General features: G+C 41.7%; 2 protein-coding genes across 2 annotated transcripts in view; both read left to right on the plus strand.

Moving 5' to 3' along the window:
- Nucleotides 1-27723, plus strand: part of LOC127010185 (uncharacterized) — a 73914-nt gene that overhangs the window by 19306 nt on the left and 26885 nt on the right. Inside the window, exon 2 of the mRNA XM_050884061.1 lies at nt 18898-19064. Within this exon, the coding sequence (XP_050740018.1) occupies nt 18898-19064 (167 nt within the window). The remainder of the gene's footprint in view (nt 1-18897; nt 19065-27723) is intronic.
- Nucleotides 7160-10113, plus strand: LOC127009792 (uncharacterized). The gene has a single exon (XM_050883146.1). The coding sequence runs from the start codon at nt 7465-7467 to the stop codon at nt 9952-9954; it is 2490 nt and encodes an 829-aa protein (XP_050739103.1). The 5' UTR covers nt 7160-7464; the 3' UTR covers nt 9955-10113.

Raw genomic sequence — 27723 nt, forward strand, 5'->3', positions numbered from 1 at the left:
ATAGCAAAGGTTTCACCGAAACGGCTAAAAGAGGATGACCAAGAATCAATTAGGAAAGCAAGGATATCACCAGTAGAACGCCCCTTGCGGAACCCATACTGGCGATCAGATAGAAGGTCAGAAGTGGAAAGGTACTTTTGAATCTTCCGGTTAAGGATTGATTCAAAACCTTTAGATAGACAAGAAAGCAAAGCTATAGGACGGTTAGTTTGAGGAATTGGAACAGTCACCCTTGTTAGGCACAGGCTCTATAGGTAGATGGTCACTGTTCTTCTTATAAACCTATCAACAGTGGTGTTCCACAGGGCTCTGTCCTATCACCCACTCTCTTCCTGTTATTCATCAATGACCTTCTTTCCATAAAAAAACAGGCCTGTCCACTCATACGCCGACGACTCCACTCTGCATTATTCAACTTCTTTCAATAGAAGACCATCACAACAGGTAATACATGACTCCAGACAGGAGGCTGCAGAACGCTTAAATTCAGACCTTGCTATCATTTCCGATTGGGGCAGAAGGAACCTTGTGTCCTTCAATGCCTCCAAAACTCAATTTCTCCACCTATCAACTCGACACAATCTTCCAAACACCTATCTCCTATTCTTCGACAACACTCAGCTGTCACCTTCTTCAACACTAAATATCCTCGGTCTATCCCGAACTCAAAATCTCAACTGGAAACTTCATATCTCCTCTCTCGCTAAATCAGCTTCCTCGAGGTTGGGCGTTCTGTATCGTCTCCACCGGTTCTTCTCCCTCGCACAGTTGCTATCCATATACAGGGGCCTTGTCCGCCCTCGTATGGAGTATGCATCTCACGTGTGGGGGGGCTCCACTCACACAACTCTTCTGAACTGAGTGGAATCTAAGGCTCTTCGTCTCATCAGCTCTCCTCCTCCTATTGATAGTCTTCTACCTCTAAAATTCCGTCGCGATGTTGCCTCTCTTTCTATCTTCTATCACTAATTTCACGCTAATTGCTCTTCTGAACTTGCTCACTGCATGCCTCCCCCCCTCCCGCGGCCCCGCTGCACACGACTTTCTACTCATGCTCATCCCTATACTGTTCAAACCCCTTATGCAAGAGTTAACCAGCATCTTCACTCTTTCATCCCCCACGCTGGTAAACTCTGGAACAATCTTCCTTCATCTGTATTTCCTCCTGCCTACGATTTGAACGCTTTCAAGAGGAGGGTATCAGGACACCTCTCCTCCCGAAATTGACCTCTCTTTCGTCCACCTCTTTCGATTCTTTATATAGGAGCAGCGAGTAGCGGGCTTTTTTATTATTGTGTCCTTTTTTGTGCCCTGGAGCTGTCTCCTTTCCTGTAAATATATATATATATATATATATATATATATATATATATATATATATAGATATATATATATATATATATATATATATATATATATATATATATATATATATATATATATAAAAAGCTCTCTCTCTCTCTCTCTCTCTCTCTCTCTCTCTCTCTCTCTCTCTCTCTCTCTCTCTCTCTCTCTCTCTCTCTCTCTCTCTCTCTCTCTCTCTCTCTCTCTCTCTCTCTCTCTCTCTCTCTCTCTCTCTCTCTCTCTCTAGCTTCAGCCGTGGTACTGAACGCTTGTGTGCTGTGGCTCTCCTCCACTGGAAACCTTAACTCAACTTTTTGTGGATTTATCAAAAGGCTGTCGCCTTAATGGATACCCCAACGGTGAAGATACTTATGGACTCACAAAACCAGGCATATCAAGGAGCGCTGGAAATATTTATGAAGCAGATTACTGAAAATGTGAAAGGTATGGAGTCAACTATCAACGATTTGAGACGCAGTTTGGAATTCTCCCAGAAGGATATTGAAGACCTAAAACAAGAAGTGAAGAATCAGAAGCAAGAAAGGATGAATGATCAAGACATCATTAAAACGTTAAAACAAAATCTACTAGAAAGTGAAGCAAAAGCTAAGATAATCGAAGAACGTTTGAATTATCAAGACGACTATAGCCGTGGCAACAACCTTCAGTTTACCGGGATAGAAGAATGTCCTGGAGGCGAGACTTGGGAACAATCAGCTGTTGTCGTCACAAAACTACTGGAGGAGAAGTTTCAGCTGCCTAGCATTCAACTTGAACGAGCTCACCGAGTGGGGCGCAAAGATGACCATAGTAGTCGCCCAATCATCGCCAGATTTTCGAAGTTTGGAGATCGCGAGGCCGTGATACGAAACGCCACGAAGCTTCGAGGAACAGGGATCTACGTAAATGATGATCTTTGCCCCGCCTCTCAAATCATCAGGAAGAATCAGCTGCCTCAGTTGAAACAAGCTCGAAACGAAGGCAAGATTGCGTTTTTCCGACACACTCGTCTCGTCATTAAGGGAAGACCCACTGCTGGTTCGAGGAGCGAGAATTCGACTCCACGCGAACCTGCTCAGTCTTCTGACTTGGGAGTTAGCAGTGCTGGACCTGGTGCGGGGAAGCGAGACAGTGAAGTGCGGGACGGTGAAGACCCTAGTACACCTGCAACCTCTGTTCATGTGGACGTCTCATCTGCTGGTGCATGGGCCACCCGTGGGGATGGTGGGAAGCGGACTCCATCTAATGACGCCAGAATGGATGGAGCCTCGTCCGCTAGCCAGAGAGGGAGAACCAGTGCCGCCAGTCAACGAGCAACAAGGAGTTCGGCACATGGAGGAAGGAGGGGACAATAGTTTGTAAGTGGATTGAAATGCAAGAACTTGCCCTAGTATACACACTATCCATCTTTCATGGCTAATTCATCACCTTTTCCATTTCAGTCATTAAGTGATACAGATTTAATTACCATTTTGTCTGAAGATCATAATTACCCTCTACATGTCATAGATGCCTTAACATACGATCCCCCTCAACTGTACAACAGACACTCAGCGGTTGATGCCCCTTCAGCATACATTTTCCGTGAACCGCAATGTCGTTATTTTTTCTGTGACGACCAACGCATGAGGCAATTACGAACTCAGCCTAGTTTTAATACAGTAATGTCAAATGTTAGTAGTGTACCACTTCACCTTGAAACACTTATTGATCAATGTATAACTCCAAGTGCAATTGATTTTCAAATTATAGGTTTGTGTGAGACTCGACTGACTGACGATATCTGCGAACTTCATAACATCAGTGGATATACTGCCTACTTCAAAAATAAAAATACACGAGGTGGAGGCCTTGCGTTGTACATACGTAAGAAATATGTAAGCAATATACTGCAAGACATCAGTGTACAATATCCTCACATTGAGTCTTTATTTCTAAATGTTTCAAAGCCACATAAATTTATAATTGGTATTATATATAGACCTCCTAACACCGACATTAACGATTTCCTTCAAACTTTGCAGTTAATTCTAGATATAGTCTCGAGAACAAAACTTAAATGCTATATAATTGGTGACTTTAATATCAATCTCCTTGTTAAAAACGATCGTAATCAAAACTTTATAAATCTTTTCTATTCTAATTTGTTCTTCCCAGTCATAAATAAACCCACCAGAGTAACAAGAACGTCAGCCACAATAATTGACCACATTTGGACGAATGACTTTAATAATTATTGCTATTGTGGAATACTATTTACTTCAATTTCTGACCATTTTCCTATTTTTAGTTCATTTTCCTTACATTCTGATAGTGTTTGTAATGCAAAAATCAAATTTTTCAAAAGAATTTTTAGCGATGGGAATACAGAAAAATTTAAATCAGAATTAAGTGCTTATGATTGGAGTGTCTTAACAAGCCATACAGTTGATCAGTGTTTTGAAACATATCTAGAACAATTTCAATGTCTTTATAATAAACACTTTCCAGCGAAAGAATATACAATTAAGGAAAAACATATGGGAAAAAGTTTTATTACGACCGGAATAAAAAACTCTATTAAAGAACGTAATAGATTACAAAGCTTATATGCCAAGTGGCCAATTACATACGAGACTATTTTTAAGAAGTACAGGAATACCTTAACTTCTATCATAAGGAAAGCTAAAGAAAACTACTATAAAAGTAAGCTAAAGGAAAGTTCGGGCAACTCAAAGAAAACTTGGGAAATTGTCAATAACATTTTGGGGAAAACTAGTCACCAGCCTCCTACTTCTATTACTTTTGCCGAGGAAACATTATCAACAAATACTGAGATAGCAGAGTCGTTTAATAATTATTTTTGTAATATAGCAAACAATCTTGCCCAAAATGTTCAGCCATCACAGACACCATTTGAGACGTACCTTCCTCCGTCAACACCTTTTTCTTTCTTTATTCGACCGACAACGTTGCAAGAAATAAATGATGTGATAAGAAATCTTAAAGTATCTAGTCCAGGTCATGATGACATTGATGTAAGAATTTTAAAGAAATGTAACAATGTAGTTTCTCCCTTTTTAGAGCATGTCATCAATAGATCGTTTGAGGAAGGAACATTCCCTAAAAAACTTCAAATAGCTCGAGTTGTGCCCATACATAAGAAAGGGGATACAAGCTCTTGCTCTAATTACAGACCGGTATCAATTCTGTCTTGTTTCAGCAAAGTCTTCGAAAAAATCATGGCAACAAGATTAATGGACTATTTAAGTGAACATTCATTATTGTCAAACCATCAGTATGGCTTCAGACCCAAATATAATACAGAATTAGCAATTAATAAGTTATGTCATAACATTTACAACAGTATGGATGACAAGCATTATCAAATAACTGTTTTTTGTGATTTCTCTAAAGCTTTTGATGCCATACATCATCCTATTTTATTAAAAAAGCTTGAAGTTTATGGAATCAGAGGAAAAACTAATGATTGGTTTAAAAGCTATTTAAGTAATAGACAACAGTACACGGTATTTAATAAAGCATTGTCATCTCATAATAAAGTTAATGTTGGCGTACCACAAGGCTCCATTCTTGGACCATTATTGTTTTTATTATATATTAATGATATTACACGAAGCACAAATAAATTAATTTTCTTACTTTATGCAGATGATACTACATTATTCCTTTCAGGATCTGACATAAATGAAATGACAAAGGTAGTAAATCAGGAACTAATTAGTGTTGCTAACTGGATTAAAAGTAATAAACTTACACTTAATATTGATAAAACCAGCTTTATGGTATCGCATCCCTTAATGTCACAAACTCCCAATTTAATGATTATTATTAACAACATACTCATAAAGCAGGTCAATGAAGTTAAGTTTTTAGGGGTTACTTTAGATAATTTATTGAAATGGAAGTCGCACATAGACACCATAAAGACAAAATTAAGTAGAATATGTGGAATTATGTACAGGACCAGGAATTACATGAACACTGAATCTCGCAAGCAAATCTATTTGTCGCTGGTTTATCCACATTTACTTTACTGTTGTGCACTATGGGGAGGTGCTTATGTAACTTTTATTAATGGTCTTTGTTGAACAAAAAAACTTATTAGAGTAATGTTTTATTGCCAAAGGTTTGACCACACTAACCCTTGTTTCACAAGCCACAAATTACTAAAACTCCCGGATGTAATTCACCTGCAATCATGTGTATTTGTATACGGAGCCCTTCACACATTTCCAGTACATGAAAATTACTTTATCTCAATAAACCAGAATGAAGGCAGAAATAATAACCTGAGAATCCCTCTCTTTAGAACAAATCATGCCCAACAAAGTATACAGTTCCGTGGATCCAAGTGCTGGAATACACTTCCTCAAGTTGTCAAAACATCCACTTCACGAACCATTTTCAAGGATTCGTTGAAGAAAATACTCCTGGTTGGTTACTTTCAAAATTAAGTCAGCATTGTATTTGATCATCTTATGTAGTTTTTGTAGTTTATTACTATTAGTATTGTTATGACTATTATTATTATTATTATTATTATTATTATTATTATTATTATTATTATTATCATATAATAACGTGAATTATCGTACTGTGTTCTATAATTTGATTCTATAACTATTTTGTAACTTTTTTATTATTTTTATTGAATTATATTATTTTCACAAGTTATTATTAAACATTATTCTTTACTGTTTATGACTATATTATTATTATTATTATTATTATTATTATTATTATTATTATTATTATTATTATTATTATTATTATTATTATTATTATCATCATTGTCATTATCTTGTATGCTTTTTCATGATTATATGTATCTACATGTATAGATATAAATATCCAGTGGTGAATGTTTATACCTGTGTATATCCATATTTACAATCATAATGATTTTTTAGGATTATTATAAGTATGACTATTATGACTGTGTATGTGTATGTATGTATATGTGTGCATGTATGTGTATATGTGTACATGTATGTGTATATATGTACATGTATGCATATGTATGTGTATGTATATGTATGTGTGTGTATGTATGTATATGTATATATATATGATTGGATATATATTTTTTTTCTTACTGTATTTATTAAGTAATAGTTATATTTCTTGGTAATGAGTGGCGGCTGGGCCACAGCACAGTTCTTTAGTACTAATGATTATTTCAGGTCCGTTATAGAGCTTCGGCTCAATGGACCTTGCCTGTTTATGTAGTAGTGTTTATTTTTTTTTTCCATGTATTGTAAAGTGGCCAATAAATCAAAATCAATCTCTCCTCTCTCTCTCTCTCTCTCTCTCTCTCTCTCTCTCTCTCTCTCTCTCTCTCTCGCTCTCACACACACACACACACACACACACACACACACACACACACATACACACACACAACTGGAAACTTCATATCTCCTCTCTTGCTAAATCAGCTTCCTCGAGGTTGGGCGTTCTGTATCGTCTCCGCCAGTTCTTTTTAATCTTTATTTCTAATATATATTTTCAGTCGTTGGCTGCATATGACACTAAATAAACCGTTAATTATTATTATTATTATTATTATTATTATTATTATTATTATTATAGACACACACACACACACACACACACACACACACACACACACACACACACACACATAAGGTAACAAACATTAACAAGCTAAACGCTGAGTCTATTTAATATTAGCATTATTAGTATTCATGAAATAAAAAGACTTTCGCCCATCGTTTAGATCCACGGTCCATAACAGCGTCGGGTGACCCCTTACAGTGTGTCAAGTAGCACAAGCCAGTTTGGGGTCAAATTGATGGCTCGGGCTGCTGCGGCTCGCGTTGACCCTTACGGGATCCCACCACTACTGTAAGGCGACCGGCTACTTCGGCATCTCAGTATTTAGTCCACATGTGAAGTGACACAGACCTACGCACTCACAGTCCTTAGCTGACCTTTACAAACTGCCGGGTAGCACACAGCCGCAGGGGTGCCTGGGTCACCGCGTTCATATTACACACCAATTTGCAGCATTCTGATGCTCGTCGATGGTGATAGACATTCTTCCTTTCAGATTACGGGAAGTCTCGTCTGTCAACCTGCGGCCAGCCACTAACGATGGCGTTCACGCAAAGTGACTCTCTCCGCTTGAAATTGCTGCGCATATTGGAGACGGCTGGCGAGGTGGTGCTGAGGTACACCCTCCTGTGTGGGACTGATGTCAAGCCCGACTATGTCCCCCTCCACGAGTACCTGAAGAGCCTTCCGTATAGTTCGACGGCCAACTTCAATAAGATGATTAAAAAATACGTAAGGGAATACCCTGCTGGCTCCGCTGACTTGGACAAGGTGTTGAAGAAACAGTTCAACGACACAGATCTGAAGCAGATCACAAGTGACTCTTCCTGCGGTGCTTTCGACATTACCCTTCTTCACAAAATCATCAAAGTGGCGTGTGAGAACGTTGCAGAAATGAACCAAGACACGTGGACAAAAGAAAGCAGTGAAATGGAATACTTTGTCACAAAAATCAAAAATAATAGAAATGAAGTTGTGCACGAAAAGCGCTCCTTGAGTGAGCTGGAATACCTTGATAAAGTTAAAGAATTAGATGATCTCTTTTCCAAGGCTCTGGAAGCCACGAAAGTAAGATACAACAGGGACGACAGTGAGCTCTCAATGAAGAAGACCGAGGTAAGGAGGACTGTGGATGAGATCGTGAAAGAGCACGTTAGCACAGAGGAGATATTCCAAAGATCAGCGAATCAGATGTTGCCGTACTTCAAAAAAGAAACTAACAAAGAGATAAAAGAGAGATTAGGGTCTGCCAAACTCTTAAGCCCACTGCAATTTTTGAGCGGTGCTAAAAACACCCAGGTGGACGTGAATGAAATCTTTACCAAGATCATCATTAAGGAAGAAGGAAAAGCTAAGAAACCAATTGACCATTTGAAGCTAATGACTCTAACACAAGAAGGAAGGTCGCCTGCATCCCCACACTTCATTGAGATTGAAGGAGACGCTGGTAGTGGGAAAACAACGCTCTTGACATTTATGTTCGCCGATTGGCTCAAGGAAGAGCCTCATCGCCGCATGGAGGGCCTCCAGCACTTTGACCTTCTCTTTTGGGTTGTGTGCCGCCACGAGACCAGCTCCACCCTTGAAAGTTTCGTAGGTAAAGCCCTGCCTGTTGCCTTCGTAAAGTACAGAGACCTCCTGCTGCCCCTTCTGAAAATGTGCAAAATTTTGTTTGTTGTTGATGGTCTAGATGAAGTGATCCAATCCTCCCGCCAGCTCTTTGCAGATATAATGAGCCACGGGAAAGACTGCCCAACCTTCACAGTGGTTTGCACTTCGCGCCCTGAGGGTCTGATGGGCATGGAGGCGAAAACGCCTCCCTACTTCCATGTTTCCCACATGAAAATCGAGGGCATAGCCATTGAGGACAGATCGGAGTTCGTTCTGAGGCACGTTGATCACCTGAGCAGGTGTTCAGGCGTGCCCGTAGACACTGACCGCATCAGGCAGGTACTGCAACAGATCGGTTGGAGGGAGATGTTCCGCCTCCCTCTCAACCTTTTGTTCTTGTCGTACATGTATATGGAAGAGCCCCAGAAGTTGACAACCAAAATAACTCAGACCGAATTGTACCAGGACATCAGAGACTGGAGTGTAGAGAAGCTGCACCACAGAATGGCTGGTCGTTCACAAATATCATTACCTAAAACAAAAATTTTAAACACTTTGAGGGTATTGTATAAGGTGTCACTACGAGAACTCCTGCACGACAACACTTACCTCAGTGAAGAGAGTCTAACTTCTGTGACATCATCCTGCAGGACCGAAGGTCTCCCAGAAGGGGAAGTACTCTCTGCCTTCTTCTGCCTGCGGCGAGAAGTGTTCCGAGGCAAACAGTCAGAAAAGTACTCTCTGCCACATAAAAGCATGCAGGAGCATTTCGCGGCCCACCACATCATTGGGTGTTTTGACAAGCACAAGCAGGGAGACATCCGCCGCGTGCTGCAAGGCTTTATGCAAGAACAAAACCTGAAACTACCACGTCTCAGAAATCTCTTCTGCCACATCCTTGGCATTCTCAGCAACCAGGACTTGGAGCCAAAGGTGATGGCGATGAAGGAAGCAGTGGATCTAATACACAAATCTGGGGTGAAAGACACTGAGGATTGGCTAACTGTGCTGGCAGAAACGGAGGCCGGTCACCACGCCATGAGGCGGATAACCCATCACATTCGTCCGCGATTGTGGGGATTAAGAAGATTATTCAGTTGGAGCCCTCATGTGGAAAACCTGCGAGTACGCGACGCCACAGTGCACGTCGCTGCTGCCCTGCTGCCTCTCCTCCCTTGCAAGGCAATCGACATAGAGCTGGAAATGGATCCAATAGGGGTGGGGGATGTCTTGTTCCCTGCCCTCGCTAACCACACCGTCAATGGACTGTACCTAAATCACCACTGTAAACATCCTCATCCAGCCGACACATCCGCTCACCTCTTGCAGCAATGCCCCAGGTACGCCTCTTTCACTCACCTGCACATTCCCACTGAAAGGTTTGGAACACAATGTAACGCTGCCTGCAGAAATATTTAAATTTGTCTACCTACCTGTCTATATATCTAAAATACAACATATGCACCAGTCTTATCTACTGATATATCTCTATAGTCATCAGCCGATCCTTCCATCTTTATATATACCTATATGCATATGTAGCTGTTCATCCATCTACCTGTAGCTGTATCTTTGAACCTATACTATCCTATATCTATACGACAAATCAAAATCATTCAATATATTAATATTTCATTCTATCTATTTCTCTCTCTCTCTCTCTCTCTCTCTCTCTCTCTCTCTCTCTCTCTCTCTCTCTCTCTCTCTCTCTCTCTCTCTCTCTCTCTCTCTCTCTATCTATATCTCTCTATCTCTATCTCTCTATCTCTCTCTCTCTCTCTCTCTCTCTCTCTCTCTCTCTCTCTCTCTCTCTCTCTCTCTCTCTCTCTCTATATATATATATATATATATATATATATATATATATATATATATATATATATATATATATATATATATATATATATATATATATATATATATATATATATATATATATATATATTATATATATATATATATATATATATATATATATATATATATATATATATATATTATATATATAATAGTATGTATATATATATATATATTTTTATTTTTGTATATTGAGCTATTTATATATATAAAAAAAAATATATATATATATATATATATATATATATATATATATATATATATATATATATATATAATATATATATATATATATATATATATATATATATATATATATATATATATATATATATATATATATATATATATATATATATATATATATATATATATATATATATATATATATATATATATATATATATATATATATATATATATATATATATATATATATATATATATATATATATATATATATATATATATATATATATATATATATATATACATATTAGTCTATGTGTTCATTAATTTGTCTCTCTGTATATAAATCATCGACCTATCCGACTGTCTCTTAATCTTTCGTTCTTTAATGAAGCAGATATGTGTCCTTCACCGAGAGGAGTCAATTTATCAGTCGGTCTGACCATCAGTCAATCTTTCTACGTGTCCAGTTAGTTTTCCATCAAACTAATATTGGATAATTTTACCTATAGACATTTATCTACCTACAGATCTACCTACACACACACGCCAGCTGGCGGCCTGTGTGGACGCGGTGCACGGAGCTCCGGGAGATTTTAACTTTTTAGTTCTTAGCTTTTTAGTTTTCTTTTAACTTTTAGACTTTTAACGTTTTTTATCTATTTTACCCTGCTGGCGCTGGGAGGACGCGGGAGGACGGAGCCCCGACGGATTATTTTAATTATCTTAACTTTTTAACTTCTGACTTCTTGACTTTTAACGTTTTAGCTTTTAATTGTTTGCCTATTTTACCTTTAACTGTGACATACGGGGGAGGGCATTACTGGCGCTGTCCCCGGAAAGAGGTTGGGAGGAGGAGAAAGTGATATATTAGTGGATACGGGATTATAAACATTGAGAACCGTACCGAGCCCGAGATGGATTTGCTTACGCCGCCATCATATAAACAAGAACTGGCGGCCGATTTCTCCGGATTCGAGGAAAACAGTGAGTTGCAAAATAGACTATTGCAGAGAAGGGTGAAAGAGTTGGAGATTGATTTTGAAGTGGTGATGAAGATGGTGAGTGAGTTGAGAAGGGAGAGAGAGGACGACAAGAGAAGGATAAATGATTTGGAAGCAGACGTGAAGGAACTCAACATTCAGCTGATAAAATGCTCCGAGGGGATAAAGAAAACGTGGATTCGGTGGAAAAGATGGATAAGGAGCGGAATAAGTGGGAGGAGAAGCGATGAAAAAGTGGAAGTGGAGCAAAGAGTTAAGAATTTGGAACAGAAAGTTGATAATGGTGGAGAGATGGTGCAGAGTGGGAATGTACAGAGCTTTAAGGAGATTGTGGAGGAGCAGTTGGAGGAGAGGATGGCTGAGAAGGTGGTGAAAGTAGTCAAAGAAAATGAGGCACTGGTAAGAGGCACGGGGGAGATTAAGAAGAGCGTTATTGTGTTCGGGGTCAAGGAGAAGACCCCAAACAAATCTGTGAGGGAAAACAACTTGAAAGATATAGCGAGGAAGATCGTACAGAGGGTACATGAAGAGGGAAGACACCTGGTGGAAGAAATAGATGACAGTCATATGATTGGCAAATACAGTGGAGAAGAAGATAGACCAATTAGGATTCGATTCAGGGCACAGAGCGAAGCAGAAGAGGCCCTAGAAGGAGCTTGGAAGCTAGCAGGAGAAGAAGACACCAAAATGATGTGGCTGAGGAAAGATCTGAATGAACAAGAGAGAGACAAGTTGAATGAACTTAGAGGTGAGGTTCGTGATTTAAATGAGAAGAGATCGGAAGAACAGGGAGAAAACAGGGAGGAGGTGTGATGTTGATGGTAAGGAAAGGCATTAAGGTGGAGAAGGGGATTGAGGGTGAAGGCTTGGCAGAGGTACTGAAAGTGGAAACTGTGGGTGCTGAAGGAAGAAGAAGGCAGTATGTGCCACCAAGAACCAATGCATGGAAGGCCCGAGAATATGAAGTAATGATACAAGACACAGTGAGTTGCTTGGATGGAATGTTAAGAGAGAGAGATGGGTGATTTTAATTGCAAAGAGGTAGAATGGGAGGATTGGCAAACGCAGGGAACAGAAGAGTCGTGGGGAGGAAGACTCCTGCAACTGGCAATGGAACATGTGCTGACGCAATGGATAAAGGAACATACTAGATTCGGGAAAGAAGGAGAGGCATCAAGATTAGACCTGGTTTTTAGCAAGGAACCGGAAGTAATAGAAAATATTAAAATAGACTGCCCAATAGCTAAGAGTGACCATGCGATTGTGGAATTTGAAGTAAAAGAAAAGAGAAGGATTGACCGAAAAGAGGATCATAAAATAGGGAGAAGAAATTACTCTAAGGCAGACTTTGTTAATATGAGAACTTTTTTTGAGAATGCAAATTGGAGTGGGCTGTACAAAGCCAGGAGTACACAAGACAAGTGGGAGGAGTTTTTAAAGCTGTACAAAGAAGCCGAGAATAGATATGTCCCAAAGGTAACCAAAAAGGATGTTGGTAAAAAGGAGTGGTTTAACAAAAGATGCGAGGCGGCTAAAAAAAGAAAGGAGGAAGCCTGGAAGGGATGGAGGAGAAGAGAAAGAATCAACGCGTGGAACAATTTCAAACAAGCAAGGAATGAATATACAAAGATTAGAAGAGAAGAAAAACGGAAATATGAAAAAGATATAATCGACAAATGCAAAGACCAACCCAAACTATTCTATAGACATGTGAACGGCAAATTAAAGAATAGAGAAACAATCGATAAACTGAAAATGGATGGAACTGCATATGAAGACCCAGCAGAGATGGCAGATGTGATGAACAACAGCTTTCAAAAAGTTTTCACAAAGGAAGACGAATTCGTACAACCACCGGGCCAGGAAAGAGGAAGGGTTATGCAGGAGATACAGTTAACGGTGCAGGAGTTCAAGGAAAGCTTGAACAAGCTGGATGTAAGAAAGGCGACAGGGCCGGATGAAGTATCGGGGTGGATCCTGAGAGAATGTAGTGAGCAACTTGCAGAGAAACTGCACTCCATAATGAGCGCCTCCCTGAGTGAAGGAAGGGTACCACAAGATTGGAAGAGAGCAAACATAGTACCAATTTATAAAGGAGGAAAGAGAGAGGACCCATTAAATTACAGACCGGTATCACTCACTAGTGTGGCTGCGAAGATATGTGAGAGGCTAGTTAAAAACAGGTGGTCGGATTTTTTAGAAAGGGAGAGAATTATCTCGGATTGCCAGTTTGGATTCAGGAGAGGGAGATCTTGTGTCACCAACTTGTTGTGTTATTACTCAAGGGTGACAGCTTTAATACAAGAGAGAGAAGGCTGGGGGGATGGAATGTACCTGGTTTTGTAAAAGGCATTCGACAAAGTACCGCACAGAAGACTAATTTGGAAAATTAAAAATAGGGGTGGAGTGGGTGATGGACTTATTAAGTGGCTGGGGGACCTCCTAACTAACAGGGAAATGAGGACAATTATCAAGGACAAGGTTTCCAACTGGTGCTCAGTGAGGAGTGGGGTCCCACAAGGTTCAGTGCTGGCACCAATAATGTTTGCTGTTTATATAAATGATATGGTGGACGGAGTGACCAGCTATGTGAGTTTGTTTGCAGATGATGCAAAGCTATTGAGACGAGTCAATGATGTGAAGGACTGTGAGGCACTGCAGAGGGATCTGGACAAAATATGGAAGTGGAGTGGTACATGGCAGATGGAATTCAACCTTGGGAAATGTAAAAGAATAGAGTTTAGTAGGAGTGGTAGAAGATATGAATATGATTATAAGATGGGAAGTGAGATAATATGCAGAGGAGTGGAAGAAAAAGATTTGGGAGTGACTATCTCAGAGAACATGTTACCGGACAAACGCATCAACAGGATAACGGGACAAACTATGAATTTGCTGAGGAACATAAGGACGGCATTTGTGTATTTGGACGAAGAGATGATGAAGAAAATAATAGTTACAATGATAAGGCCAAGGTTGGAGTATGCAGCAGTGGTCTGGTCTCCTCACGAAAAGAAGAACATAAGAAAGCTGGAGAGAGTACAGAGAGCGGCAACTAAGATGGTACCGGACTTACGAGGAGAGACTCAATAGCATGGGGCTCACAACCCTGGAGAGAAGAAGAGAAAGAGGAGACCTAATAGTGGTGTACAGGGTGGTGAGCGGGGTGGAGAATCTGGACAGAGAGGACCTGTGTGTGTGTGGAGCGAGAGAGAAACGAGAGGACATGGAAAGAAGTTGAGGGCGACCACGTGTACGCGAAATGTGAAAAAGTTTAGCTTCCCAAACAGAAGCATTGAGCTGTGGAATGGACTGGAGGAGGAGGTGGTTTGTGCCAGAAACATTCATGATTTTAAGGAAAAGTTGAATAAGAGAGGATATGGAGACGGGACAGCGCGAGCGTAGCTCTTTTCCCGTATGTCACACTAGGTAAATGCAACTAGGTAAATACACAAACAAACACAAACACGCACACACGCACACGCACACACACACACACACACACACACACACACACACACACCACCACCACCACCACAAAGGCTAGAGTGGATACAAGAGTTGTGTATTCGAATGCTAATACTAGTACTTTAAATTCCAACGAACACGAATATGAGTTCGGATATATTAAAATGTTTTTAATTCGAATACAAATACGAATACTTCTTCAAATTATTCGTGAACACATTCATTTTTAATTTTCATTGAAAAATACTTTCTTGGCGCACTGGTCTAAAGTTATGCAACAGTAAAGGCGGCCTTACACCTGGCAATTCCTGGTCGGCAATACAGCCGCGACGTGCTGCCGGCAGCATTTTTGGTCTGGGTCTGGGTCTGGGATCCCTTCTCGCGGCAAGTTCTCTGCAGCTGAGCGTGTCCGTCTTGTATTGCCGACTGGCGGCTGGGTACAACATGTCGGCGCCAATAAAACAAGAAATGACAGATACAGACAACAAGATTTGGAGCCGAGGTGGCATTACTAGAAGAAGTGAGGCAGCATAGATACTTGTGGGACCCACAAGATAAACTGTATTAGAAGCTGAGTCTGCGCAAAACAACTTTTGGGAGTGGCAGCAACATTGCGGGAAATGTTTATCTCTTTGCGAGATATCGAAGGAGGTAAGGAACGATTATTTTCGTGTATTATATAATCACACTAAATAATGCCTGGTGTTCTTCTGCAATCAAAATGAACAATCAATCAAACAGTCAATACTACTTATACTAAAACTATAAATACTTAAAGTAGTTAAAGTGCTTTAGGCTATAGGCCCCAAACTATTTAAAGATATAGGCTAGTAGCCTTTTTTAGAATTTGGGGGGATGGATGGATGGATTGCATTTTACTTTTAGTTTAACGTCTTTCTAGTGATGTGGCAGCTCACCACGTGTGTGATGCGCTCCCGAGAGCACCCAGCTGGTCTAGCCGCTAGATCGTCGCTAGATCGTCGCGGCTAGATCGCCTGGGTGCTCTCGGAAGTAAGTACCTTCACACGTGGGAGGAGCCGCTAAAAAGAGTAGTAGTAAAGTAGCAAGGGCATGAATTCATCCCAGAGACAAAAAATAAAAGGCTACTATCTTTAAAGACACAATATATATGAGTTTGGTCCATTAGCATAATATAGTAGAAATACTTTAAGTAAACGAGTTTAATCATAAGTAGTATTGATTGATTGATTGATTGTTTATTGTTGCATTTAACAACAAAGGAGAAGGGAGGAACATGCCATTCCAGCCCCCAGGCATTACATAGTGTGATTATATCATACACGAAATAATCGTTCCTTAAGCACCTCCTTCAATGTCTCGCAAAGAGATAAACATTTCCCGCAATGTTGCTGCCACTCTCTCAAAAGTTGTTTTGCGCAGACTGCCTCTTCTAGAGCCTATCTTGTGGGTCCCACAAGTGTCGATGCTGCCTCTCTTCCTCTAGCAATGCCACCTCGGCCTCCCGGCCCCAAATCTTGTTATCTGCATCTGTCATTTCTTGTTTTATTGGCGCTGATATGTTGCTTACCCAGCCGCCAGTCGGCAACACAAGACGGACACGCTCAGCTGCAGAGAACTTGCCACGAGAAGGGCTCCCAGACCCAGATCCAGACCAAAATGCTGCTGGCAACACGTCGCGGCTATATTGCCGGCGAGGAATTGCCAGGTGTAAAGCCGCCTTTAAATAAGCTCATGAACCTGAACTATACGCGACGATTACACGTTCGCCAAGTATGATAAGGTAAGTTAAGTATTTGTCAGATAATTTGTAAAATACGAACACTCTTACATTATATATGAAGAGGAATGAGAATACTTTGATTTCTATGAATAATTACTCGCATACAAATAAACCCACATACTGTATTCGAATAAACTCGAATACGAATACTCCATCTCTGACACACACACACACACACACACACACACACACACACACACACACACACACACACACACATACACAAACGGCCCGGTAGCTCAGTGGATAGAGCATCTGCCTCACAACCAGAAGGACCGGGGCTCGATTCCCAGGCCGGGTGAATATAAATTGGGCTTATCTTCTTTCACGTGTAGCCCCTGTTCACCTAGCAGTAAGTAGGTAAACGACGTCAGGCAAGGAGTTGTGACCTCGTTGTCGCGGTGTGTTGTGTGTGAGTGGTCTCAGCCCTACCCAAAGATCTGTAATATAAGCTTTATGCTCTTCCGTAGGGGAACGGCTGGCTGTCTCCAAAGAGACCCGCAGCAGACCATTAAGTGAATTACACACACACACACACATTCACTCACACACACACACACACACACACACACACACACACACACACACACACACACACACACACACACACACACACACACACACACACACACACACACACACACACACACACACACACACACACACACACACACACACACACACACACACACATGTATATATGAATGTGTTTGTAATGAGAGAGAGAGAAATATAGAGATAAATATATATATATGTATATATATATATATATATATATATATATATATATATATATATATATATATATATATATATATATATATATATATATATATATATATGTATATATATATATATATATATATATATATATATATATATATATATATATATATATATATATACACACACATATATATAGAACGCTTAGCCTCAGACCTTACTATTATTTCCGATTGGGGCAAGAGGAACCTGATGTCCTTCAACGCCTCAAAAACACAGTTTCTCCACCTATCCACTCGACACAATCTCCCAAACAACTATCCTCTATTCTTTGACAACACCCAGCTATCACCTTCCTCAACACTAAACATCCTCGGTCTATCCTTAACTCAAAATCTCAACTGGAAACTTCATATCTCATCTCTTACTAAATCAGCATCCTCGAGGCTGGGCGCTCTGTACCGTCTCCGCCAGTTCTTCTCCCTTGCACAGTTGCTGTCCATATACAGGGGCTTTGTCCGCCCTCGTATGGAGTATGCATCTCATGTGTGGGGGAGCTCCACTCACACAGCTCTTCTGGACAGAGTGGAGGCTAAGGCTCTTCGTCTCATCAGCTCTCCTCCTCATACTGATAGTCTTCTACCTCTTAAATTCCGCCGTGATGTTGCCTGTCTTTCTATCTTGTATCGATATTTCCACGCTGACTGCTCTTCTGAACTTCCTAACTGCATGCCTCCCCCCCTCCCGCGGCCCCGCTGCACACGACTTTCTACTCATGCTCATCCCTATACTGTCCAAACCCCTTATGCAAGAGTTAACCAGCATCTTCACTCTTTCCTCCCTCACGCTGGTAAACTCTGGAACAATCATCCTTCATCTGTATTTCCTCCTGCCTACGGCTTGAACTCTTTCAAGAGAAGGGTATCAGGACACCTCTCCTCCCGAAATTGATCTTTCTTTCGGCCACCTCTTTTAATTCTTTTTTGGGAGCAGCGAGTAGCGGGCTTTTTTTTATGATGAGGATTATCATTATTTTCATCATTTATGATAATAAAAAAAATAAAAAATAAAAATAATAATAATAATAATAATAATAATAATAATAATAATAATAATAATAATAATAATAATAATAATAATAATAATAATAATAATAATAATAATAATAATAATAACACCACCACTAATAACAATAATACTAACAATAACACTAACATATCTATAATAATAATAAATAAATAATAATAATGATAATGATATTAACAATTTTAATAATAACAATAAGAATGATTATATGCTAAACAAAAATAATATTAATATAAAAAAATACTAATAATATGTGACTCTGCAATATTCCAGGAGTGACCTTTTATGGTTTAGCGGCCATCTATACGCCCAACACTTGCCTCTACTGCCGCGAGGCCTGAGTCGGCTGTACTTGGCTGCAGCTGGGGAGGAAGAGGCTCCTAGGCTCCTATCTGCCCTTCAACATGTCCGCGAGTACTGGCCTGACCTTCGATATCTGGGTGAGTAACGCTGTGTGTGTGTGTGTGTGTGTGTGTGTGTGTGTGTGTAGCCTTGGTGGAACAAACGTTGGTGGTGGTAGTTATGGTGGTGGCGGCGGTGGTATTATCATTGATGGTGTTTGTGTTGGTGTTGATGTGGGTGATGTTACTGGTGGTGTTGGTGGCCGTGTTGGTGTCGGCAGTGTTCGTCATGTTAGTGTGGAAAGTATTTTGTCTGTATATAATGCATATTTGTCATTATTTATATAGTACTATTTAATTAGAATTAGGTAACGAGTGGTAGTAGTTTAATAATACAAAATAATAATTAGAAGCTGTGTGCAAATTGTTTTGAACGCAATTCGGATTCAATTGCTGACGTAACAAACATTGTTCATCTGAGATGCGGTGTATCCAGCGCCTGGCTCTTGGTTACCAGATTCCATACGAAGCAAATCTTCTCCAGACCACAAAAAAAATAAAAAAATACCCCGAAAGAAAACATGGCTGTTTGCGTCAAATACGCAGACCAAGTCCGGGTACTCGCATCAGGTCAGCCCCCACAAGAAATCGAGTGGACCAGCCCCAGCCGTTTGCCACCATCCAGTTCTACGATTACCTCCCACATCGTGTTCCGAGTCTCCGAAAGCCACAGCTAAGTGGCGGACTAGATTTGGCCAGTTCTAGTTTTGTTTTACCGTGAGAAAGAAGTAAGGGAGTAATTCAGGTAACACATGTTCCATGATATATAATTGGTGATCAGTATCAGCTTCGAAAGTTGAGGTCAGTTTTTCCCACATTTGGTGCCCCGAGTGAGGAGTAGAGTCGGTTATGTTCAAGATGGCCTTTGTTTGGCAGTTTGGTCCCGTGGACATTCAAAGTGGATATCCGCTTGTGAGGTGTGCAATTATCGGCAGCGTTGCCAGATTGTCGTCCTAAGCCTATTACATTTACCGATTTCCGACCCCAAAATTGTCTCCACCACTCCAATGGCTATAGATTCATTAATACTTGCCGTCGAAATGGTTAATTACTGAGGTGTTTCTATTTTCTCGCATTAGTTGTGTGGCCAGAAACTGAAAGATACGATGCTTGGAGTATGATAATCTGGCAACGCTAATTATCGGTCTACCGGCGGTAAGGACTTGGGGTTTGATCAAGACCAGCGTTTTCCAGAAGTCCTTCGCTGGTGTCCCTATCTCTCGTTGCTCTTCCTGGGCAGCAATGACATAGTTGAGAATAGCCGCCCGCGGGATATAACTAATCCAATTAAACATTTTGTTGAGCAGATAGCCAACAGCTGTTGTGTGGGTTGAAGCCCAGGAGGACCCATGCATATAGAATATATGCCAACTTGCATAACATCCTGATCCGATAATCAACTTTAATACTAATAATAATTAATCCTAGGGTTCCCTTCAACTTAATTTGAGAATGAAAACATAAGCTAGTCTATCTACCCGTAACATCAATAACATAATAACACACGCACGGCCCATACTACATAGTTTCTTAATATGTAGGGAGTAGGTAGGAAGACACCTATCGAAACAGGCGTAAGCCACTCCCGGTGAGGTATATATGGGAAGTGAGGAGGATTCTGAAGCCCTCCAAAGACCCTTCCCATGTCCTCACTAACCGTTTTCCTATTGTCTCATCAACACTAGAGAGCAGTTCAGCATGCTCTCTAAAGACAGATCCTCTCTCTTTCCACACCACACTACATTCACGCACCATACACACCTTTTCCCTAAAATTGAAATTCAAAATGGCGCACCAACGCAAAGCCCCAGGGTCCCCGCTTGGGGGGGGGGCACAAATTCCCCCAGGGAGGACTCCCCTTCTGGCTGCAGACTTGAGAGGTGTCTTGATAACTCCTCGAACCTCTTTCTTATCAATTTTTGTTACGTTCGCGGTCTTCGTTCTAATTTTCATTCTGTGGAACACCATCTCTCCTCCTCTAAACCTCACCTTCTCTTCCTCACCGAAACACAGGTTTCTGAGGCTACTGACAGCCCTCCTACTCTGTTCCTTCCTTCTATCTCTATCCTAAATTTAAATCCAAAGCTGGATGTTGCGTCTACGTACGCAACGACAGCACTTGCTCCCGTCCCCACGACCTGGACACTTCAGAATTTTTTCACATTCCGGCTAAGACTTCATTGTCATACTATTACTACGTAAATACATCTGTGCTGTTTATCTCTCACCTAACTCTACTAACTCTGTAAAATTCTATGACTATTTGAATTCTAAAGTAGAGCACATCTTGACCCACTCTCCCTGCGCTGAAATTTCCATCTTGGGATATTTCAATGTTCACCACCAGCCTGGTGAACAAGCCTACAACTTTGCTATCCTCAATGATCTAGAGCAGTTGGTTCTGCACCCTACACGTATTCCCGACCGTCTTGGAGACAGAACAAAAATACTACACCTCTTCCTTTCGTCTAACCCTTCTATGTACTTACTCTGTCAAACTGTTCTCTCCGTTGGGCTCCTCCGATCACAACCTTAATTCTGTATCCTGTCCTATCGTTCATGCACATCCTCTAAACCCACCGAAGTGGCGACGCTTCTGGCATTGCTTCAGCTCGGTGGGACGACCTGAGGATATACTTTTCTGATTTCCCATGGAATGATTATTGCTTCCAGGAGAGAGACCCCTCTGTGTGTGCCCAGCGCATTACAAAGGTGATTGTCTCTGGAATGGAGGAACACATTCCACGTACTTTCTCTACTTCTGATGCTATAATGCCTTGGTTTAATAACGCTTGTTCTCGTGCTGTCAAATATAGACAGGCAGCTCATAAAAGGTACCAGAGCCTTCGAACTCCCACTAACCATGTTCTTTACATTTCTGCCCGGAATCATGCCTAAGCTATTCTTCGACTTACCAAAAGTTCTTTCATCAATAGTAAATGTCAAAACCATGCTTTCTCTAATTCTTCCAGAGACTTCTGGCACCTTGCCAAAAATATCTCCTCCAACTTCTTTCCCTTCTCTTCTTAACCTGACGGCAGCACCGCCATCTCATCTATCTCTAAGGCTGAACTCTTCGCTCAAACTTTCTGTAACAACTCCACTCTGGACGATTCTGGGCATATACCTCCTACTCATCCCCCCTCTGACTCCTTTATGCCTGTTATTAAGATTCTTAAGAATGATGATTTCTATGTCCTCTCTAGCCTCAACTCTCAGAGGGTTTATGGACCTGATGGAGTGCCTTTTATTATCCTTAAAAACTGTGCCTCCGTGCTGAAACACTGCCTGGTCAAACTCTTTCGCCTCTGCCTATCAACATCTACCTTTCCTTCCTGCTGGAAGTACGCCTTCATACAGCCTGTGCCTAAGAAGGGTGACCGTTCCAATTCCTCAAACTACCGCCCTATAGCTTTACTTTCCTGTCTATCTAAAGCTTTTGAATCAATCGTTAACCGGAAGATTCAAAAGCACCTTTACACTTCTGACCTTCTATCTGATCGCCGGTATGGGCTCCGCAAGGGGCGTTCTACTGGCGATCTTCTTGCTCTCCTAACTGATTCTTGGTCATCCTCTCTTAGCCGTTTCGGTGAAACTTTCTCACTTGCGCTAGACATATTGAAAGCCTTCGATAGAGTCTGGCACAATTCTTTGTTCTCTAAATTTCCCTCTTTCGGATTCTATCCCTCTCTCTGTTCCTTTATCTCCAGTTTCCTTTCCGGCCGTTCTATCTCTGCTGTGGTAGATGGTCACTGTTCTTCCCCTAAACCTATCAACAGTGGCGTTCCACAGGGCTCTGTCCTATCACCCACTCTCTTCCTGTTATTCATCAATGATCTTCTTTCCATAACAAACTGTCCTATCAACTCATACGCTGACGACTCCACTCTGCATTATTCAACTTCTTTCAACAAAAGACCCTCTCAACAGGAGTTAAATGGCTCCAGACTGGAGGCTGCAGAGCGCATAACCTCAGACCTTGCTATCATTTCCGATTGGAGTAAAAGGAACCTTGTGTCTTTCAATGCCTCAAAAACTCAAATTCTCCACCTATCAATTCGACACAATCTTCCAAGCACCTATCCCCTATTCCTCGACAACACTCAGCTGTCACCTTCTTAAACATTAAACATCCTTAGTCTATCCTTAACTCAAAATCTTAACTGGAAACTTCACATCTCCTCTCTCATTAAATCAGCTCCCTAGAGGGCGTTTTGTGTCGTCTCCGCCAGTTCTTCTCCCCCGCACAATTGCTATACATACACAGGGGTCTTGTCCGCCCTCGTATGGAGTATGCATCTCACGTGTGTGTGTGTGTGTGGGGGGGGGGGGGCTCCACTCACACAGCTCTGTTGGACAGAGTGGAGTCTAAGGCTCTTCGTCTCATCAGCTCTCCTCCTCTTACTGACAGTCTTCTACCTCTTAAATTCCGCCGCCATGTTTCCTCTCTTTTTATCCTCTATCGATATTTTCACGCTGACTGCTCTTCTGAACTTGCTAACTGCATGCCTCCTCCCCTCCCGCGGCCTCGCCGCACCCGACTTTCTACTCAAGCTCATCCCTTGACTGTCCAAATTTCTTACGCACGAGTCAACCAGCATTTTCACTCTTTCATCCCTCATGCTGGTAAACTCTGGAACAATCTTCCTTCATGTGTATTTCCTCCTGCCTACGACTTGAACTCTTTCAAAATGAGTGTATCAGGACACCTCTCCTCCCGAAACTGACCTATCTTTCGGCCACTCCTCCTGACTCTTTTGTTGGAGCAGTGAGTCGCGGGCTATTTTTCATTGTTTCCTTTTTTTTTTTTGCCCTTGAACTGTCTCCTTTACTGTAAAAAAAAGTGGTGAGAAAGCCCTTTAATAGGTTGCTCAGACCCTTGCAAGGTAAAGCAATTGACCGGTTCCCCACATAGGCCTTAGCTTATATTTAAGGGCCATGGTCAAACACGTGTCTGCTAAATTAGGGTGTTACGCGCAAGTATAGTGCGTGCGAGTTAACATTGCAAGGAACAAAACTACACCAATAATTTAACAAAACTAGACCAATAATTTAAGAGCTCAACCCAAAGCATTGAATACCTATTGATATAACTATCATGATGTATACATGCTTTTGGAAAATGATTTACTTGAGGAAAAGGATGAATACCAAAAACAGAGTCTGAAGTAGAAAGCAGAGCAAGATAAATCCTTTGAATACATAAAAGAAATTCGAGTCAGTGCTACATAATCCACAGCCTCAATCAACCTTAATCAACTCAGAAGGAGCCGAACCCAAACTAAAATCATCTTCCATTTTAATAGCACACTTTACCGGGGGATAACTTTGAGGTCTTAATCCATACGAGGAAAGACTTACACAATGCAGAAAAAATATCATGCTTTTAATGAGATATGTCAAAGTATCTGCATACGCTTTGCATTCGGATATATATATATATATATATATATATATATATATATATATATATATATATATATATATATATATATATATATATATATATATATATATATATATATATATTATAAACGTAGAATTTCTCCCTCAGACTCAAACTTGAGCACTCTTTCGTTTATAATCGGTCGTTCTCAAGGAGACTCCTTGGTCGCTCCCGTGGAGAAGTATAATGCGTTTTCTGCAACTGTCGATATGCCACGGAAGTCTGAAGCACTCAGGCAGAGTCTTGAGAGGTTAGCACAGGGGAGAGGGGCCAGGAAGAGGAAGAGAAGACAGCCGAGTCTCACATGACCCAGCAAGCCAGCCACCCACTCATTCAGCATCTGTTGTAAGAACAGAAAATTGCATTATTAAAAATTACATTATTGAGATGTTTGAGGCTTTCAGTGAAGCATGCCCAGCCTGATTATCCAGACTGAAGTTGACAATCACATCCAAGGCACTTGGTTGCATGTAAAGTGCAAAGTATGCCACTGTGACTCTCCAAAGACAGTTAGTTATGGCAAATTTTCTGGGAATAGTGTCAAACGTGTTGCTATTTCTTTGCAAACATGATGAGAACTGCAGGAGAGCAACCACCATCAACACCAAACTCATGAAAATTATTATAGAGACTCGAAAGACAGCAACGGCAAGCGTATAGCAAAGGCACCCCACAGATCATCGGAGCGCGCAAAGAGAGTTTCTGCAGCTCATAATGCTACAGGATTATTTATTGGAGCGTTTGGTCTTGGCGCCACAACTACAAGGTCATGTAGCGCCGAATAAAATATTAAATAAACTGTATTTTAAAACAATAAAAAAGTAATTAATTAAAAACAAGGCAAAAGAAGGATTCAATAAAAGGACACTAAAACCTACAGGAAGTTGAGGACGCCAGCCTCCTGTAGGAAGCCATAGACGTCATGTCCCGGGAAGAGTGCCTTCTCCCCCAGCACCAGAGAGAGAGAAACTCTCATCTCCGCCCCAGACTAGGGCACTCGACCAGCAAGTGCCAAACAGTTAGGGGGACCAAACGGTCATCACAGTACGGCTGAACTCCCCATGACATGAGAAAGCCATGTGTGTATCTAGTGTGACCCACCCTAAGGCGCCCCAAGACAGTCTCCCTCTTCGACTTCTTATATGGGAATACGACCAGGGACGCACAGCCCTGGTTGTGACTCCCCCATCTTTGTCATGGCAATCACAGCCGCCCACCTGCCCTGCCACACCCTCTGGAGTGCAGACCGCACGGTGGGATGCAAGTCCCTAAGAGGAAGAGCGCACTGTGGGGGTGGGGTAGAGGCAGCGGCCCGCGCCACCTCATCGGCCTCCTCATGACCACGCACTGAGACGTGGACAGGCATCCAACAGAGGGTCACCTGATGCCCACGCCTTTTTGCTAGAACTAGGCAGCTAAAAAATTATAAAACGAATGGGTGGGTGTTCCTAAAACCATCTATTGCGGACAGGGCTGCCTGTGAGACGGTAAAAGTATCGACAGGCAAAGTGAAGATAGCGCAAATTGCTATAAGAGTGACAGATAGCTCTACTGTAAAAAATTAAGCGATAGCAGGCAAAGTTCCAGAACGGGGAAAGTCTGGAAAGACACCTTCAACTCCAACGCCTGCATCGGATTTGGAGCCGTACGTGTGTACTGGTTCTGATGTGGCGTGAGTAGCTGTGTGGGACAGGAACAGCTGTCGAGCAGTTCCCGCTGAGATACTTGCTTTGTTGAAGTTGAAGTACCGGCAGAAATGTATATTTGGGAACTCCTACGGTGTGATGGGGGTATCTGATACACTGCTATAGGGAAGTATGGTTGCGAGCGATCACCAGTGACATTTCAGACACGGAAACCAAAGGGGCGAGGTAGGAGAGGTTTGTCTCTGTATATTATATCTACATTGGTGTCTAAGGCAACGGTGTATGCCGGGTTGTTAAGTTGGCGTTGTAGTCTGTACCAGTATTTAATTAGAAGTCCGTCTTTATGCAAGTCCAAAGGTGGCACTACCGCGTCAACTAAAATACTTGATATAGGGGAAGATCTAAAGGCACCTGTTGACACCGGACTGCAGGGTGATGGACTGCATCAAGTGTGCGGAGGCGGGCGGTTGTTGCCGATGTGTATACTTCGCAGCCGTGGGACAATCTCGACCAGATGAGTGTCTGGTAGAGGCATAGGAGTATTGTGCGGTCAGGGTCCCCAAAAGTGCATGCATGACAGAATACGAAAGAGATCGAGCGATCTCATACACTTTATTTTTAAGGCTTTTAGGTGTGGAAGCCATGTAAGGCTCCTGTCGAAGACGAGTCCCAAGAACTTGTGTTCTTCCGCAACATGTAGACGTGATCGGCACATGATGAGATCAGGGTCTGGATGGTGGCCTCTCAGGCGGCAAAAGTGCATGGCAACCGACTTGGATGGTGAGAATCGGAAGCCGTGTTTCTTCGCCCATCTGGATGTCCTGTCGATGGCACTTTGCAGTCTTCGCTCTGCGGTGGACATCCGAGACGCCGAGAACCAGATTACCAGGTCATCGACGTAGAGGGAGGACGACACCCCCTCAGGGGGCGACGTTGTAATGCCATTTATGGTTACGGCAAAGAGGGTGACACTTAGAACGCTTCCTTGGGGAACCCCTTCCTGCTGTCCATAGGATGGCGAGTAGGACGTACCCACTCTGACGCGGAAGGTCCGTTCTCCAAGAAATCCTTCAATAAACTTTGGCATCCGTCCACGGAGACCAAAGTTTTGAAGCTGCTTTAATATCCCACATCTCCATGTCGTGTAATAAGCCTTCTCGGGGTCAAAAAAGATGCACACCATGTATTGTCTGTCTGCAAACGAGAGGCAGATAGCTGACTTAGGATGCACAAGGACGTCTACTGTTGTTCTCATCTTCCGAAACCCTGACTGATATGGAGACAGGTGGCCATTGCTCTCTATATGGTGTACTAGGCGAATATTTACCATCTTCTCCAGGAGTTTGCATAGGCAGGATATTAGAGCAATGGGTCTGTAGTGTAAGGGCTGTGAACCATCCTTCCCAGGTTTACGGATGGGAAGTAAAATGACTTTGCGCCACCCACTTGGCATGATACCAGTCTGTCAGACTTTGTTGAATATTTGGAGTAACAGGATCGTGGTGGTTGGACTAAGGTGTCTGATCGTGGCATACGGGATATTATCGGGGCCGGCGACGTATCGCTGCAGTGGGAAAGAGCTGGTTCTAGTTCCCGCATAGAGAAG

The sequence above is a fragment of the Eriocheir sinensis genome, chromosome 42 (genome assembly GCF_024679095.1).
Source record: "Eriocheir sinensis breed Jianghai 21 chromosome 42, ASM2467909v1, whole genome shotgun sequence".
Lineage (NCBI taxonomy): Eukaryota > Metazoa > Arthropoda > Malacostraca > Decapoda > Varunidae > Eriocheir > Eriocheir sinensis.

What these genes read in the sequence shown, in the direction of transcription:
- LOC127009792 (XM_050883146.1), top strand. Translation starts at nt 7,465, where the DNA reads ATGGCGTTCACGCAAAGTGACTCTCTCCGCTTGAAATTGCTGCGCATA.